At 31.3% G+C, this 19,008-nt stretch overlaps 2 protein-coding genes and 2 non-coding genes across 13 annotated transcripts in view; 2 read left to right on the forward strand and 2 right to left on the reverse strand.

Moving 5' to 3' along the window:
- Positions 1 to 7,247: 7,247 nt before the first annotated feature.
- On the forward strand, positions 7,248 to 11,900 carry LOC656501 (splicing factor 3B subunit 4). 2 transcript variants are annotated; one of them, XM_064355254.1, is made up of 5 exons: positions 7,248 to 7,429; positions 7,495 to 7,578; positions 7,629 to 7,903; positions 11,071 to 11,419; positions 11,522 to 11,900. In XM_064355254.1, the coding sequence occupies exons 1-5, from the start codon at positions 7,396 to 7,398 to the stop codon at positions 11,857 to 11,859; spliced, it is 1,080 nt and encodes a 359-aa protein (XP_064211324.1). In that variant the 5' UTR covers positions 7,248 to 7,395; the 3' UTR covers positions 11,860 to 11,900. The 2 variants fall into 2 exon arrangements, with proteins under 2 accessions (XP_064211324.1, XP_968120.1); XM_963027.3 differs by having other exon boundaries at positions 11,071 to 11,900.
- A 421-nt stretch (positions 11,901 to 12,321) lies between these two features.
- On the reverse strand, positions 12,322 to 13,184 carry LOC103312405 (uncharacterized). The gene is made up of 2 exons (XR_010333262.1): positions 13,062 to 13,184; positions 12,322 to 12,446 (listed from the first exon to the last, which is right to left on the reverse strand). It is a non-coding gene; the product is annotated as an uncharacterized LOC103312405 (transcript).
- A 26-nt stretch (positions 13,185 to 13,210) lies between these two features.
- On the forward strand, positions 13,211 to 13,568 carry LOC103312408 (uncharacterized). Its single transcript, XR_010333261.1, has 2 exons — positions 13,211 to 13,422; positions 13,490 to 13,568. It is a non-coding gene; the product is annotated as an uncharacterized LOC103312408 (transcript).
- A 285-nt stretch (positions 13,569 to 13,853) lies between these two features.
- The window catches only part of Trxr1 (Thioredoxin reductase 1), a 35,961-nt gene continuing 30,806 nt past the window's right edge, over positions 13,854 to 19,008 (reverse strand). For all 9 annotated transcript variants that reach the window (XM_015978164.2, XM_015978163.2, XM_970679.4 and 6 more), the window contains 2 exons: positions 16,454 to 16,812; positions 13,854 to 14,245 (listed from right to left, as the gene is read on the reverse strand). In XM_015978164.2, the coding sequence (XP_015833650.2) occupies positions 14,116 to 14,245; positions 16,454 to 16,812 (489 nt within the window). In that variant the 3' untranslated portion in view covers positions 13,854 to 14,115. The remainder of the gene's footprint in view (positions 14,246 to 16,453; positions 16,813 to 19,008) is intronic.

Below are 19,008 nucleotides of genomic sequence, written 5' to 3' on the forward strand. Positions count from 1 at the left end.
TTATTTCCTTAGGACTGAGTGTTTCTGATGTAAAATGGCCGGCGAAATCCTTATCCAAAAAAATTCTGTCCTATTAGTTTAGTTCAGTTTATTTTTTTGTAAAAGAAGTGAAGAACGAAAATAATTCCTTTTTTTGACATAAAAATTTTAAAGATACATTAGAGTAGAATAGAATAGAATAGAACTTTATTCGTGAAAAACTAAATAGCGTAAAACATGTCGGAAAAAAATCGAACATGAAAACGTAAATTATACTTAAAAAAATACAGTGACAATTATAAATATAAAAGTTAACAAATACCTATAACTTTAGACTTTAGTTTAATTTTTTTTCAATTTCATTGAAAGCCATTGGTTTAGTTTATTATCAATGTTTTTACGGTTTCATGTAATTTGTATTGCTTTTATTATACAGTGTGTTAAAATTCCGCCTTTCGGTTGAGTTGCGTGTTCTTTGCCGACTTATTAAATCAAATTTCGTCGTGAAAACTTGGCCAAAGTTCGTTATTTTTTTACATTTTAGCATGGAGAAAGTTGTGCTACGAAGTCGAATTTCGTTACGCAATGGAGATTACAAATATCTTCGGCGACGCGTACAATCGGATTAAAAGTTTTGCTTCGTGAAGTGACTTTGAGTCAATGATGGCGATTTCAAACAGACTTTTTCTTTTTCAGGACTGTGTGTTTAACTATAGTTTTCTATGGACGAGCTTCGCAGGAAACACTTTATTTGAGGACAAGGCAAAAACACAACTGCCGAACAAATTGTGTTAAACGAGCTCCAAGTTGACGTGAAATTAGTAGCGCAAAACTTAAATTATTGCGCTGAATTTGGGAAATGTCTTAAAAGGTCGTTCATTCTGTCAGCAAAATCCAGGTTACGTTTGTGTGTTTTGATCTCTCTACAAAGAAATTTTAATTTTTTTAAATAGCTCTATAATTGAGATTTTTAAGGTCATAAAAAATGATAACCGAAATAAAATTTTTTTTATGTAAATTCAAAATTTTAAATGTTTTTGAAAAAGGTATCATATTTTAAAGATACTATTTACTCGGATATTTATCAACATTTTACATTTTTTTTAATAATTTGTAAATTGTGTTTGTCGATTGTTGAAGTGGTTCAAGGTCAGGGAAAATATAAAATACATTGAAATTAGAGTTTTCCTCGGAATTTTCTTATGTGAAATTGTCCGAGGATTTCCAATATGAGATCAATTTTTAATGTAGATTATTTATTATTATCCAAATTTTCCCAATATTTGTTTAAAATATGCGACAAAATTTGTTAAACCGACTATGGGTCAAATGACTATTGTTCTTGATTTAAAAAAAAAATATCATATCACCTATGTGAAATCGTTCAAAAAAGAATTATCCGACTGAACAATTAGTACAATGTGTTTTTAAATGATTCTCATCTAGTCGTTTGTGAATTACTTATGTAAAATCAGAAATGCCGCTTTATAGAATTAATGACAGACATTTAGACACCAAATATCTCCAGTTATTAGGTCTCCAATTCGGAAATAAGCTTAGAAGATAATTATAAGATAATATAAGTGTTTTCTTGCACAGTGTAACAATTTAGTTGCATTTTAGCAAAATTTTTAAAATTAATTAATTGACGATTTGTAAATTTCATAACTGACAGTTTTGACATTTATTGACAAAGAATTCAATTGAACAGAGCGGCACAATTTTTTTTACATGTAAACTTATTTCAAAGTTAACTAGATGAGAATCATTTAAAAACACATTGTATTTAGCCATGGTAATGACTAATGAATTAATGACTCAAATGTTCTTTTCATTTTTTAAGTCAAAAACTAAAATTACTTTTTAAAATTAGAGAAAATGACAAATTGAGCTGAAATTACATGTTTTTACGCAGAATTTTACTAAAATTCGAAAATGTAACCAGTTTTGATATACAATTAACAGTTTTTGAAATTCTGACAAACAATTTACCATTTATTCCATTTTTTTTCTGTTGTGGTCGAATGCTGACATAATTTTCCAGTAAAACGTTGAACAGAAATTTAATTTTTTCGATGCAAAAATCCCCAAGAATTTTTTTCAAGACACTGAATTTTCAAAACGATTTAATATTTTTTTTCTAAATTTTGTCATGTAGTTTCAAGTTAAGTGCAAGAATTTTTCTAGGTCACCAAAAATAACAAATTAAAATACATTTTTTTAGGTGAAATTGTCCAATGATTCTAAATATTTTGCTGAAGTTTTAGTAGTTATTAATAATACGAATGCGAAAACACAAGCTTAAAGCTCGAGGGCTGTCATTATGCAACGAGCGTAGCGAGTAGCTTACCTAGACAACCGAGAATTTCAAGCGTTTTCCCATGAGTAGTGTTATTCAATTTTTTTTTGTTGGAACATTTTAAGTTAAAACATGTTGCTATGGGAAACGTGTTTTAAAATAGTGAAAACATAAATTTAGAACACGTTGGTATGCAAAGCGTATTTTAAAATAGTGTTTATAATCTAGGATGTAGATATTAAAAAGAAGGCTTAAAATGTTACCAATAAAAAATAAAAAAATAACAGAAGAGTAACATTCTAGCCCACTGGTAAATAAAGCCTTTTTTCTGTTTTGATTTGACAAAAGGTCACAAAAAATATTAAATGCATTAAAATTAGAGTTTTCCTCGGAGTTTGATTATGTAAATTTGTCCGAGGATTTTCAATATGAGATCAATTTTTGATACAGATTTTTCTTGTCCAAGCTTTTCCAATATTTGTTTAAAATTTGCGAGAAATTTTATTAAACCGTCTATGTTCAAATGATTATTTTTCTTGATTTGAAAAAAAAAAGATGAATACTGACTGAACAATTAGTATTTAGCCAGTTTGAGTTAATGACTAAAAATGTAACATTTTTTAAATCAAAAATTATTTTTTTAAGATTACAGAAAATAACAAATTGGGCTGGAATTTCATATTTTTGACATGGAATTTTTCAAAAATATTCGAATATTCAGTTTCAGTTTCGATTTACGATTAACAGTCTTCGAAATTCTAACAAATAATTTACTACTTTTTTCCATTTTGTTGTTGTCCTATGGTGAAATAATAATTTTTCAATAAGACGCTGAACTGAAAATAATTTTTTTCTGTGCAAAAATCCCCAAAAATTTTTTTCAAGACACTAAATTTTTAAGTCTATTTAATTTTTTTTCTAAAAATCGTCATATCGCTTCTAGTTAAATCCAAGAATAGAATTTTGCTTGATCACCAAAAATAACAAATTGAACTAATTTTTTTCAGTCTTAATATTTTGCTATATTAAACTTTTTGTACATTTTCAAAAACTATGAAAATTTTAATCTTTTAGTAATGTTAATATGAATATGACATTAGAAAAGTAAAATTTTGGCACACCGGTAAATAAACCTTTTTTTCTATTTTGTTTTGACAATGTTATTCTGTTATTTTATTTTGTAAACTGTTTCTAATTTGTAAATTTATTTATTTAAAAAAATTATTTATACATTCACAGCCACAAATACATTTACGACTTGATTTAACGATTTTTTATTTTAGTTTGATAAAGTTGTCGAAATAAAGTAAACATCCTTTTGGAATTTAGTGAAGATTTTTGTTTTTTTTTATAGTGAATTTGTCACTTAAAAACTTTCGTAAAATCTTCTCATCGGATTTTTAACCATTTCCTACAATGTTTTGACAACTTTGTAATTTTGAACATTAATTTCTTAGTTAAAAATACCGAAAATAGTACATTCCACACTGAATTTTCTATTTTTTATTTTATTTCTCGAAAATGTTACTATTTTTTATATTGTTCAGGTATAAAACTGACAAACGCTTTAAATAATATAACAAAAAAAGGACACTTCACTTAGGTCAGACTAGATTTAAGATTGTTTTGCTTTGTTGTGGCAAAATATTTGTTGAAAAACACTCTATAGACTTCAGAATTGTTTGAATTTACTGAATTTTCAGCTAAAAAATGCTCAACATCATTTCAGGCATGCCTTTTCTTTTTTGTTTTGTAATTAATTACATTCGCAACTTTTTGTGTTTTAACTTTGTAAATTTCGTACATTAAAACAGAAAGTAATCTATTACACACATAATTTAACTATTTTGTGTTCAGATTTGGCAAAATCTCAAATTTTACAATGTCCAAGGACATAACGATTTAACAATTTTTTGATTTGTTTTAGGAGTTTCTCATAATCAAAACCATTTATGGAAAGAAGTAAATACAATTAGTTTCAGGCAATTTTTCTGCTTTATTTTGTAAAAAAATATTATTTTTAATAAACTTTTCCACGAAATACGGTCTAAATTCGTAGTTTTAACTTGCACTATTTTATAATTGTTTTACAAACTCTTGAGTGTATGATTCAAAACTACTCCAAAATTTGCCGACATATATTTTACATCTCATTTTTTGATTTATTTTGGCAAAATCTCACAAATTCCATAGAAAATTAAGACTTCACTTGATGTAGAGTTTTCTTAATTTGTTGTGAGTTGATTTTCGCAAAGTTTTAATTAGATTTTTAGTAAAGAAAAAATTTTGATTCACTCTTAAAATAAATGTAGCGTGAGAAGAAATCTTTACTGTTGATTCCGGCAAATTCGCATTCACCTCACACGTTTCCAGACTATCCTTGCTTTAAAAACGCATAAAACATCCACCTCTGAAATGTGCTTAGCAGCAAATCGTGTTGTATTGGCAATTTTTTTTTCGTGAAGGGTGACATGTGTGAGATTTTCGCATCAGTGGTAAAGACAAGAGGTGGTTTGATGGATGATGGTGTGTGTTATTTGGACGCTAACATCCATCCATCCATTAGTATTGCCATTCACCGCATGGCACTATACTGGATGGCGGTAGAGAAGCGGTTGTGTTCAGCCGAAGGAAGGATCCGGTGTTAATGCACTGTCTAATTTGCATACCGACATCATGAATACGTGATTAGACTCCTCTCCGTTTGATTCAACAACTGAGATGCGAGAGCTAATTCGGGAGTAAATCACAAAAAGAAAATATTTACCCATCTTAAAACAGACAGAAGGATTTTCTCAGAGACTTTTTACAAAACTGTAGTTTAGGGCAAGGATTTAATTTGTGCAATACAGGCTGGTCCAGTTTGTCTGGATAGTTGGAGTTTCGGTATTTTGTAGACATTATTTATATTCCAGGAGACATTTCAGGAAAATACTTTTGATTATATGTACAGGATGTGCGTAATATGACGTCATAATAATAAATTTTTAATGGTATGCTGTTATTTTTTAGTGCTCATTAGGATGTCTTTCTAGCTTTTTAAATGTCCCTAAAGTTTTTTTTAATCGGTTCAGGGATTGTTGTTAAAAAAACTAAAAGCTCAAAAATCGGTTTTACACCTTTAGTTTTAAAAATTAATAAAAAATAGAAGCAGTGCTTTTTTGATGACATTATTAGTACATACGTCTTGAACAAGGTCTAACAGACATATTAATTAAGTTTGATTGATCTGAGTTACTACAGGGTGTTTACAATTTATTTACAAATTTCTTACATTTTGGGCGTTTTTTATATTGTATCTAGTAATCCTTGAACCGATTTGAAAAAAACTTTAGGAACATGTAAGAAACTAAAAAGGTATCCTAAGGAGCACAAAACAATACTAGCATGCCATCAAGAAAATATTGTGTTAACGTCATACATTTTTAGGACACTCTGTATAATCAAAATATTTTGCTTCAAATACGTCCTAGAGTATAAACAATGTCTACAAAATATCAAAGGTCCAACTTTACTAATAACTAAGCTACAGAAGACGGGAGCTGAGGTGGGCCACCCGGTAGGTATACAGAGTGTTCCGAATAAACCCTACATTAGATGTATTGTGAGTTCTAAAAATGATAGTCATCTGAAAATTTGTATAGGACCATAATCATTAAAGTCCTGCTCAATGAAAATATTTTCAAGATGGTTATACCGGAAGTCACTGTTAACTTCCTTATATTAAATCCAAAGCTATAGTTCATTTTTTTAAACAATCAACTGTCAGTGTCAAAATTCTAATAAAGACCAGACTGTATCACCCTAAAAGTTCATGTCCAACCACTTTTGAAACTGGCTGTATTCTGTATTTGACATTTTGAACACCAGATTTGAAATTTTTTGAAAATTGGACGTTAGTGTTAGTCGTTAATTCGTTAGTGTAAAGGTGGTCTAAAATAACTAAATGTGTTGTTGTACGTGTTTTAAATTAGAGAGAACTTGAAAAATTTGGCAAATGAATTTTCCAGGTAAAAAATTACACCAACCTTAATTCAAAAAAATTGCTATTTATGATAATGGCAACCTGACAGCTCTTAGACAGTTGATTATAAAAAAAATCGACTATTTTCGGTTCACTTTCATAAAAACCATTGTGGTGGAATTGACTAACCTGTTACCATGACAACTCATATAAAAGTTAATGCCAAGAGTACCAAATTTCCACCACAATGGTTTTTATGAAAGTGAACCAAATATATTTTTTAATGCGTTTTTGCATTACTGGAGTTATTTTAAGATAGTTTATATAAGCTTTCCCTATATTTAATCGTTTACGAAATATTCAGGGTTTTTTTTTTGGATTTGTACCTTCCAGTTTAAACATCGATAAGTATGCCATTTTAATTTTGCTTAATTTATTGTTTATTCATTTTGATTCTTTTCAAGAATTGTTTATACAGAGTGCTCAAAAATTTGCGCACCAACTTGGTGGTACTTTGTTAAGAAGCATGTGTACATTCCGGAAAAAAAATTGAAAAAATTCCTTAAGTCGTATTTAAAAAAATCTGGAGCTACAAACTTATTTTGTTAACTTCTTCAGTTTTCATTATTTTTAATGATTTTTATGTTTTACACTAAATAATCGTTTCCTAATAAAACGAATAATTATTTTTAAATTTACTATCAAACAGCAGTTTTTTGAATGTGATTTCATCAGAAGAATCACAATTTGTAGATCTGCCAACACTGGGAATTATTTCCTCGGAAACAGATTCAAAAATAATTTATCTTACTTATTGAATTTTAGAAACTTGTTTAGTTTATAGTTAGGGTCAAAAATAACATTTTAAAGACATTAAATCATCAAAAAAATTGGTAATAGTATGGTTTCTTTTTTTGGAATTGCATTTTAAATACAGCGCTAGTTTTGCCACTATTGCGCCATCTTTCCACCAATAAGGCGAGACAGTAGTGAAACGCGGCCGGCTTTAAAGATTCTTACAAGCAAAGAAAAGTTTGCGTCTAAGGTTTGCGTATTTGGTTCGTTTATTTATTTAATTAAATAAGCATTCTTTTATCAAGCGATGAAGTAAAATTTTGCTATTAATACATTGAGATATATCCATTTCATAATCATGGCTAATGGACCGATTGCTGAACGCAACAGAGGTAAGTTTTCGATTACTTAACCTCACAAATTCCAATAAGTGCCGGTGTTTTTTGTGTTTTTGCAGATGCAACAATTTACGTTGGTGGTTTAGATGATAAAGTTACAGAATCGTTATTATGGGAACTGTTCGTCCAATCTGGCCCCTTGGGTAAGCATAATTTTTGTAATAATTTACAAACCAATTTTTGTCCATTTTAGTCAACGTTCACATGCCCAAAGACCGCGTAACAATGATGCACCAAGGCTATGGTTTTGTGGAGTTCATGGGTGAAGAAGATGCTGATTATGCCATAAAAATAATGAACATGATAAAGCTTTATGGAAAGCCAATAAGAGTGAATAAAGCATCAGCCCATCAGAAGAACTTGGACGTGGGGGCGAATATTTTTATCGGGAATTTGGACCCCGAAGTGGATGAGAAGCTGCTTTATGATACATTTTCGGCGTTTGGTGTTATACTTCAAACACCTAAGGTAGGTCAGGGATGCTTATTTCAGTCTGTTGTAACAAAATTTTAAATAAAAACATAATTTAGTGTAAAAATACCATTTTCGACTAATTTTATTGTTTGTTTGGTGATATTGTTCAAAAAAGTTGTGTTGTTAGTACAAAAACACTGTTAAAGGCCAAAACTAACTATAATTTTTGGCTTGGTTTGATACATCTATGACCGATTTTTAACGAAAACTTGGGACATTGTTTTAAGTGACAAACGTGTTAATGCAAAAATTGGTATTATAAAATTTACATTACATTTGAAAAAAAAGTTAAAGGTGCCTGCAATTGACTTGTTTCCGGAATTTTCACAAAAATCGTATGTACTTATCAAAGTAATGGATTTTATACTTGTTAAAAATTCCACTCTGTATCTAATTCTGTAACTGACATTGGCATACCAAAATTTAAGCCACTATACAAAAATTCTTAACGTCGGAAGTCAGTGTATTCTGTCGCTCCTTTACATTTGCGTAAGTGAGAAAGAAATAAAATTTGGGAAATAATGTTGCTTAAAACCAGTTAACATAAAATTTATAGTTTTATAAATGATAATAAAGAATGCATGTTAAAGTGAAGGTATAATAATAAAATTGCAATTGTGCATTATTTACTTTTTTATCGAAGATACACTAAGTTAACATCGATAAAAGCGTTGTCTCAGCTAAAACTTTCGAGCCTGATATCTCAGATATTTGTCAACGGATTTTCATGAAATTTAAAATGCAGATATTTTAGAAGATAAAGATTAAAATCCAATTAATGCAAAAACTCAAGTCTTAAAAACGAATTTTTACATGCCTTTTTAAAATGTTAAGCCTTTTAAGACATATTAAAAAATTTATCGTCAGTGAAAAATGCTGTCAGAAAAAACTCGTTCGTGGAAGACATCTGTTTCGCGAGAAAAATGAGAAACAAACTGTTAAACGTGGGTACAGATGCAAAAGCGTAGATCTCTATGAGACAAATGAGCACTACCATCTCTCACCCATACAAAGTTAAAAAACAATATTTTTGACTTACTTTTGGTACTGGATGCTTTAATTCTTTCAAAAAGGACGAAAAGACTGAACAACAACTGAAAAATTCTAGACACTTGAACATTCAGGACTTTGGAAATGTTTCGTACACTGCTGATTGGATTCTCTTCAAAAGCTTGAATTACAGCCCCAACTATTGCTTCGTTTCCAGTGACGTGTTTTGTACTCACTCGATTTAGTTCAGGTACGCTTCCTGTGTCTTCAAATTATTGACGATTCTTTGAACTTGAAATTTCATAAATAACATTTCACAAAAAGTCCAACGACACTTTCCATAGGCGAATATTGATTCCTTTTTCAACAACACAGAAATCTCAGCCATTGGTTGGTTTTTAAAGTAATTTCACCAAATTAAAACAATTTTACTTTTCTGATAGCTCGCAAACTTTTGACAGTTTTTTTCAGTGGTACACAAAATGCCGCATAGAAATGCTTCACCAATTGTTTCAAAAAATGACTGCCCAAATTACAATCAAAATTTGGATTAAGTTTTTAACAACAAAATTAATTTCTTTCTTGGATCAGCCGATCGATTTGGTTAATTTTTTGTGTGGTCATTTATTTTTCGGAGTTTAATGATCCAACGGTAATTTGGCTTTATTTTAAACAAAAGAAATGTTTTAAAATTTCATTTCTTAACTTGAGGTCATTTTTTGCCCCTAATTGAAAGACAACCTCCTAAAATATGTGCATTCTAATTTGATAACAATCCGGTGACAAATAACGGAATTGTATATTGAAATGAAATATTGCTTTGTAACATCCTTCATGGCCTTAATAATTATAGACATATGGTAGCGCTCAGCTCCATTTGCGTGTGCGTCATCTGACATTTCTGTCACTACGTTTACATAGCAGGGGCATAGCGGTGACAAACTATCAAATATTTTTTGAGGTTACGAAGTGTTTAAATTATGAGTTGTTACAAAAAATACAGATTCACAAAACAAGAACTAATAAACGCAGAATCAAAAACCTAACGAAACGCAAATCACAAAACACAATAAACGAACAGAAAATACTTGTGATTAACACCGATAACATTTTCGACAACCAAGCGACGACGTCTGTAATTTACTGTCAATGTCAGTTTGACAAATTCGTGACACTTGACGGTGTTGTCGAAGTGCACATGTAAATCAATGTTCAAGGATACCACCCTTAGATAGCCCTTAACTGTTTAAATTTGCATTGTTTTTGATAATTTTTTTATAGCTTTGTGTTGGTAATGAAAAAATGAAATTGATGACGCACACGCAAATCGAGCTGACCGCCACTATACCTAACTAGGCAGAAAAATATCGATAATTTCTTATTTCTTTTTCTTTCTTTTCTTTTTTCTCGTTAATTTTTGTAGTGCGCTTTCACTTTTGCACCAAGCAATGGGCCACTCTGAATTATTAATGTTATTATTGTTATTTAAATATTGAAAACAAAAGTTTTTGTCTACTATATTTTGTAAAAGTATTTGGAAACGATAGGAACAAAACAAAATAACTAAGTTAAGTGTGAAATGTATTATTTTCTTGTAAATTTACATTTTTAAAAAATTTAAAAATTTAAAAATAATTATTAATCGTTTTGTTAGGAAACGATTACTTACTGTGAAACATAAAAACATTAAAAAATAATGAAAAGTAAAGAAGTTAAATACAATAAGTTTGTAGCTCTAGATTTTTTAAAATATGACTTTAGGAATTTTTTCAACATTTTTCCCGTAATCTACACTTGCTTCTCAATAACGTACCACTGAGTTGGTGCGCCAGTTTTTGAGGACCCTGTATAACCGAATTTCAAGATCTCAAATTTTTTCGTTGTCCGCTTCGCATGAAAAGCCCCAATTGTTAAATCAGGTGTAAGTGCCTTGTATTGCTTTATGCGACAGATTTAGGGATTCTCATGTATTGAAAAAAATTACCTATACGAGCATTCTTCCTTCAAAATTTATTTATTTATTTTTATTTATAATTTTGCTAATCTCTGTATGTTATTTATCAGTTGAGTTATTTGTCTCACTCCATTTGGTAAAATTAAACGTTCAGCTTCTCCACATACCAATCTATTTTTTTTTTCAAACGTTTTTTTTATATTTTTTAATATTGTAGATAATGAGAGACCCCGACACTGGCAATTCCAAAGGCTTCGCTTTCATCAACTTTGCAAGTTTCGAAGCATCTGACGCCTCAATCGAAGCAATGAACGGCCAATACCTCTGCAACCGCCCCATTTCCGTCTCCTACGCCTTCAAGAAAGACTCCAAAGGCGAACGTCACGGCTCCGCAGCCGAGCGTCTCCTCGCAGCCCAAAACCCCCTCTCCCAAGCCGACCGCCCCCATCAACTATTCGCCGACGCCCCTCCCATGGGCATGATGCCCCCAGGAATGACTCTCGCTCCGCCCCCACCTCCCGTAATCCTCGCTGGAATGATGCCTCCACCACCCCCCACTCCGGCAAGTATGCAACCTCCTCCACCCCCACCAGTTCCTCCACCCAGTTCTTTCCCCTCGGGGATCCCCCCTCCGCCATTACCTCCCTCCCAACCGCCCTTGCCACCAGGTGCACCTCCACCGCCTCCAACCTCCGCCGCTGGAGCACGGCCCCCTCTGCCACCAATGCCTGCCTCAACGCAAGCTTCAGGCGCCCCCAGGATGATACCACCTCCGTGGCAAGGTGGAGGTGGGTTACCGCCACCACCACCTGGACCGCCAAACTCGGCAGCGCCCCCAACGTCAGGTGCACCGCCGTTCCCGGGATGTTTCCCGCCGCCACCGCCTCCAGGGGGGCGGCCCCCGAATTGGAGGCCGCCGGTTAATTTTGGTGGAGGGAGACCACCGTTCCCACCAAGGGGACCTCCACCACCACCTCCGAATAATTTTAGCGAAAATAATTGGTAAAAACAATAATACAATAAAGTCAAGGTGAATTTTTTTATTTCGTTTTGTGTCTTGTTTTTTGGATTTTCCTATTATTATCCTTTTTATTATTGTCACTATTTCCAGTAAATGGTATTGTGGTACCAGGGGCTTGATATCCTAATTCCTCAAAACTTAATGTTTCTAGTGAAAGTAGAATATGTATCATTGGCAATTTTCGTTTAACAACTATTTGGTCTAAATCAGGAATAACTGGATCCCAAAATTCTTCTACTCTGCAAAATTGTAAAATATGATGCAATTTCTGATCCAAGTCGTCTTAGGCTGAAATTAAGTTGGTGACACTCTTAGTGGCGTTTGCCATGCAATGTCACCAACTTATTTTAAGTCATGTCAGCGGAAATTTTTAATTGAAAACAAACTTACACCCTATAACACAGTTTCGTTATTTGGTGTAACTGATTATTGTGTTCCCGTTTCATAATTTCAGCACATGTTACAGTTTTACCAACAGATTGTCCAAATCCTGTCCACACAACGGCTTTAGCACTTGGAAATTCATTTAATGCGTGACTTACAAGATTCCTTATTTTACTTCCACCCCTCACCTAAAACAATGAAATAAAATTAATGTGAATTTTGTAATTACGTTTATTACCTGCATCCATAAAAAATTTTCAGGAAGGTTAGGAATTGGAATTTTGTCCCTTTCGAGAGGTTCTTCCACGTTTTTACCTTTGTGGTAATTCTCCATTTATGGTTTTGAAATGAATCAAAAATACAGTTGATAAATAATGTGGCAAAAAGTGAGGTTAATTGAGAGCAGAGCACCACTTCTCGTTCACTCTATTTCTCACAAGTGAGACAGTTGGAAAAATTACAGTGCATCAGCAAAGTACTGTGTCCATACCACGACCGATGTCGTACAAAAAAAGATTGGATGAATACGGGGTGTTTTAAAATCAACAACTGAATTTTATTTTATTTAAAAGTAAATTTCTCACAAAAAATTTTAGTGCTTAGTGCCTGTTTGGTTAATTTATTTTGTTTACTCATTTTTTTCCATTTATCTTTGATCTTTTTTTTTTAGTAACTTTAATGTTAAACAATTTATTATTGGCAATTCCAACGGAGATCACAATTCAAAAAAAGCAGCTTCAAATTTTTTGTACTTTCTTCCTCGCGACTACCATAAACAATTACTTTCAATTATACGGACTTACCTTAAAATCATTTATTTCTCCACTCAATACTTTCGTTGGACTTGTTTTTTAATATCTATTTACTTTATTTATTTTTTAATTGAGTCAATTGTGTTGTTACGTTTTAGGCTTTCAATAAAAAATAAATATGCGCATAAAGATCTAATTATCTCGAGTAAATGCGAGTCAAACTATCTCGTGTGACCTCAAATGCGACCTAGGATCCACACATTTTTAAATTATTTATCAAAATGACGTTATCATAACAATGTATTAATTAAGTGCGTTATTTTAATAAAAACAGTCTTGCATGCAGGGTTGTTCATACACCATGAAAAAAACAATTCTTCTTTGTCTCCTGTCCCAATTGTTATTATTAAAGGTACGTCAAAAAAACAAGATTCGGTTTTGGTCAAAGAATGATATAAATATCTTGACTTAATTTTTAGGCCGCAGAACTGCAACCCGAAGATCGCCACCAAATAGCACTCCAGTGCATTGATATAGTTGGAATTGACCAAAAGGTCGTCGAAGACGCTATCAATATAGAAATACCCAAAAATAACCCCAAATATAAAGAATTTCTAGCTTGCAGTTACAAGAAACAAGGCTACCAAAACGAAAACGGCGAAATTCTAATGGAAAACATTAAGAAGTTCTTGCAAAAGTTTTACCACCCTTCAGACTTGCAAGAATTGAATTCTTGCTCCGGTCACAATGGCACAAACCACGCAGAAAACGCATACCAGGCCCTTCAGTGTATATACAATCGATTAAGTAATATGACAGTTGTAGGTAATTAAAAAACAAGAAAAATGTGAATCTGTGATTTATTTTGGTTACAACAAAAAAGTGTAATAAAATTAAATATTAAGGTACAATGGGTCTTGATACTGATTAAACGTTGTGTAATTGAGTATGTATACATTTCACTTAAAAATGTAAAGGCACTGTGGAATGTATACTTACAAATAATTATACTAGAAGAAAAAAATTGACCTTGGGTGGCCGTTTCAAGATAAGTAATATCACTGGAGCCAATCCGTTCTAAGTGATTCTATTACTCATAGTGTTTTTAACTGCAGCAAGACGCCGGGTTCGGGTCTTTCCCGGACCTCTTCGTAATGTTAATCCTTGTAAACTCTTCCGCAATTGTTGGATGTATGCCGACAGTGCTCATCAACGCATTCACAGTCAAGTTGCACCTGAAAGTAAACGAAATAGTTATGTTCAGTGTGAGGAAATCTTATGGGCGAAGGTTAGTGCATGGGCACGCGCTTGCAGTCATATAAACCTTTAAATCGAAATGTTGTGGAACAGCTCGCATTGTTGATATAAGTTAGTAAAGAGTATTAAAAAATGTTTAGTCAAAGAATTTTTTGTTGCAACCCTCGCGAAGGGACTGAAAAGACGTTTTAGCTAAAAATTTGCAAACACCTAAAATTGGACACATTTTGCGTTTACATACTCATATCTTCCTTCTGGATAAAGCTTGAAACTCCGTTTTTTTTTGCAAACAAATTTTCAATAAATGCAGATTTATACGTAGTTTAACAAGGTTGAGTTTTGATAAAGGGAAACCAAAAAAATTACATTTTCTTGTAACGTTCCATAATTGTGTAGTGCAATTTTCGAGATGCGAGAAAGTTTTTTAATTTAAAAGATAAGACTCCCACATAATCGAGACGAAATAAAGCTAATACTTGAAATAAATTTTTGGTGCAAGAATCATTTCGTTATCTGTAAGACTCACCAAGTTATTGCAATTTAAAATTACTGCAAAATGCGCCTGAGGTGAAACCGAACCGTATTTCCCTCTGAAGCGTGTTCATCGCCTTTGATAACATTTCGAGAGCTAAAAATCGTAATTCGTAAATAATTAAAAAATAATTATCTATTAATATTATACCTTTACTTTTAACCGCCCTAACTCTCTGTTAATTTTAATAATATCTAAAAAGTCAAAAGAACTTTTTTATCTCATGTACTTATTTAAAAAGCATAAAAGTGACCCAGTAGAACTAAATTACGAAATTGTAATTCATTTCAAAGTATTCTTTGGTGTGACATTAATATTTTTTTAATTATTTACCATTTTTAGCCCATGAAATATTTTTAACCACACCACGTTTCAAAGGGAAATACGCTGCGATTTCACCTCGAGCACATTTTGTAGATAACTAAATAATCCTTCTTTAAAGTCCTTTTTAAAAAAATATACAAATCGTAACGTTTCTGACGAATCAACAATTGTAGTTACACGCTGGGGTACTTGGTTAGAAGCAAATTTCTAAAAATTTTAATCAATTAAAATCATTTGTTTATTGCTTTAAACGACGATGCACAAAGCATTAAACAATGTAAAACCGTAGTTTTAACGACAAATTTAGTTTCTCAACTTAATTTTATTGAAAACAATTTTTCAAATATTCCAACTACGATAAAATTTCTAGAAACGTAAAATTTAAAATTATCCATTACAGTTGAGAAATTTGAGCCTACGTTGATAGAGTTAAAATCTGTAGAATGGTCATTACAAGATAAATTTAATGCAAAAATTGACGCAGTTGTTACTAGATAGAAATCCCGATTTTCTAGTTTTAAAACAAATAGCGAATAATGTACCACCTTCGACATATTTTGAATTAGGTTACTCCTGTAACCAGCTGTGATGTAGAAAGATCTTTTTCGAAATTCAAAGATATTTTAACCGCAAAACGGAATCAGTTATCGAGAATTTAGAAAGAATCACAGTTATTCAAGCGTATTTCTCAGAGAAAATGATTAAAATATTTATATTTAATTTTTAATTTTAATTTCCACTGAATTAAAACGCAACATTTTAAAAATGTAATAGTGACTTATGCTCCCCTGTATTAAACATCTTCATTGGTGTCCATGTAAGATTGAGGAAATGATGAAGTTATTTTTTAACGATTATGTCAAATTAGGTGCCTTGTCAGGGTTTGAACTAGCCAATCAGAAGCTGATATTAGCGACTATTTTAAAATTGGTTCAGAAAATAATCTCAACAAAGATAACGCAGTCTTAATAAATTAGTGACTATTTTACTGCCACAATTTTTCTTGGGTACTCCGTAATTACAATAAAACAATAATATTTATGTTTTAATTAGATTTTTGTAAGCGACCGGTAACATTAATTGTATAAACCCCAAGTAAACTACGCCAATGCACGCGCTGCAACGGACCATTTCATCGATAAATATGAACATCACGAGAGCGCTACGACAAGTCGGTTGATCGGTTGTGGCCTCATGGCCACCCCATAAAATTTCCTCACACTGGTTATGTTACACCTCCACTTTACTTCTTAATACTGCTAAGAATAATTAAGAATGAATGTTTTTTATAATATTATAATAATCGAGTTTCCTGGAACGAAAAACTCACTTCATAGCCGCTGCGAATCCTTGAATAACTTCCCCAGCTTGTGGTCCAATAAAGTGCATTCCCAAAACTTGCTGAGGCCCTTCACGTTTCGCCACAACTTTCAAATAGCAATGAGCGATCGAACGTTGCGGAATGAAAAATTCGGTTGGTTTGTAGTACGCGTGATAGATTTCGATGTTGTCTTCGCCGAAACGCTGAATTGCTGTTTCTTCACTTATGCCAACACTTCCATATTCCAGAGGACTGAAAACAGTTGTTGCCACGTTGTCGTAGTCCATTTGGACAGTGCTGTTGCCGAATAACCGGCGGGCCAAGAGACGTCCAGCGTGGATAGCCACTGGAGTCAATTCGGGCTTTTTCTATGAAAAAAAAAAAAAAATGGCTTAGATATTGAAATGAAATGAATTGAAGCCACAATCCAATTTAGGTAATTAAAGTGATGATCAAAAGCAATCGATATTAATAACATTGCAGACCTTGGTTTCCAAGCGGAAGACGAATTACGTACAAATAAAACGATCAATGAATTACAAAAATTGCCGTATTTAAGTAACAACAGGACACAGGTAAATAGGGCATTAAGTTCTCAGTAGTAAGAGATAAAAGTAATGCAAAAATGTATAGAAAACTACATTTTAAAAAACTTTAAACTTATATCATATTTTTCAAAACGCTGCGAATTTGGTTATAGACGCGTAAGAATATTTTTCTTCGTAATTTATAATGTGTTGTATAATTTAATTGCCTCAATTTTGTTCTTTTTTGGTATATTGAACTGTTACTTGTCCACTATAGACTAATAAGTCTGTTAGAAATAAATTGTATTATTATTATTATTAAAAATATAACGAAAAGTTATTAAAATAAGTAAAAAATTTCAATTTTTCCCTTTTCAACCGTTTTTAATTTTAAATAATCTCGTTCAAAATAAATGTAAGTAAGATTTACTTATAGTTTAGCCTTTTTCTCAAAAAACTGCTAAAAATCAAGCACATTTTTACTCAGAAACGTTGATAAGTAATGTTTTATCAAAACTTTATAAAAAAAATGGAAATTGCATTTTTTAATTGTTTAACCACATTATTGAGACAAAAATGCAGTTTTTGCTAGAGCTGGCTGAAAAATCAGTTAATTGAATAGAAATAGCTATGATTTACAATTTTATAACATTTTTTTTTAATCTAAACGCGCAATTATTCAGAAAAATTTCGTCAAAAATTACCTAAACAAACACTGAATTTTGTCAAAAATGGTGTTTGGATTTGTTCAGTTGCTTAAACACATTTTCGCGAAATTTGAAATAATCACAAAACCTAATAAAAAAATTCACCGTTTTTCGTCGTTTTGCAAAATTTTAATTATAATAAAACAAAAAATTGCCGAATTTTAATTTACGAAATCTTAAAAAGTAGCAAAAAAAGCGTTGGATTGGATAGAATATAGTTTTTTTTTTATTTTGCAAAACCGGAAAGAGAATTTAGCAAATTAGTTAAAATAACGCTTTTTTTCTTTTTTTTCCTTATTATTATTCGGTAATATTATCGTTGGAGGTGCCACTGAGCCAGGAAAAGTCTGTAGAAGATGAAGCAGTTTGTTGCACTGATAAATTGCTTATTCAAGACAACAATGATAGGAAAAATATGAAACTACATAAAATTTAGAGAAAGAAATGCAGTTAAAAAACTTTTCTATCTCCAACATCAACCAAAATGTTGTACAGTAGAATCAGAAACTTTATCTCAGGTAAGTAAAACTTTTGTATGATACCTATTGCTTAGGTACTTGAAAGGAATAAAAAAACGAATTAGTACCGATCGACTTTAAGATTTATTTCAAGTAAAAACAAAATAAAAAAGAGCTAGGTAAATCCCAAAAATGTTTACACTTGAAAGACTTTTGTATATGGACAAAAGTAGAGGAAAAAATACACAAATTACACTCCAGTTTTGTTATTTTCTTGAAAAGCTTTTAAATTAAATAATGATCAAATTAAAATAATTAAGACTTAGTAAAAACGAGCACTCAAAACTGAATTTATGACAGGTATTTGCTCTTAATATTGTTTTTTATATTTTATGTACTGTTTATTTTTATTTACACTTTTTACTACCTTATTACTTGAGAATTTATTTTGTTACGATTGTGTTTACTTTCTTTGATAACCATAACTATAAAATTATAAACAATTAGAGCAATTTTCAAATACTGTTATAATAATGAATAGTAATATACTCTGATACGCAAGCATGACAGAATAATATCAGAAATTCATTTAATCAAGCAAAGACTATAAAAACACAACACATCGATTTATTTTTATTTACATTTAAAATTATTTAGGTCTATGTTATTTCTAACATTTTTCTTATATTTTTAATTGTATTCGCAGCGTTTTGAAAGAAAAATATTGAACAGAGCGCAAATTTTATATATTTTTTCTTGTCCGATAGATCGATTTAAAATCCACAAAGTAAAAATATTTTTATTATGCACAGGGTGGTGAACCAAAGTTATATTTTTTTAAATGGAATACTCTATATATTTTTGCATAATTG

Source organism: Tribolium castaneum, chromosome 2 (genome assembly GCF_031307605.1).
Source record: "Tribolium castaneum strain GA2 chromosome 2, icTriCast1.1, whole genome shotgun sequence".
Classification (NCBI taxonomy): domain Eukaryota; kingdom Metazoa; phylum Arthropoda; class Insecta; order Coleoptera; family Tenebrionidae; genus Tribolium; species Tribolium castaneum.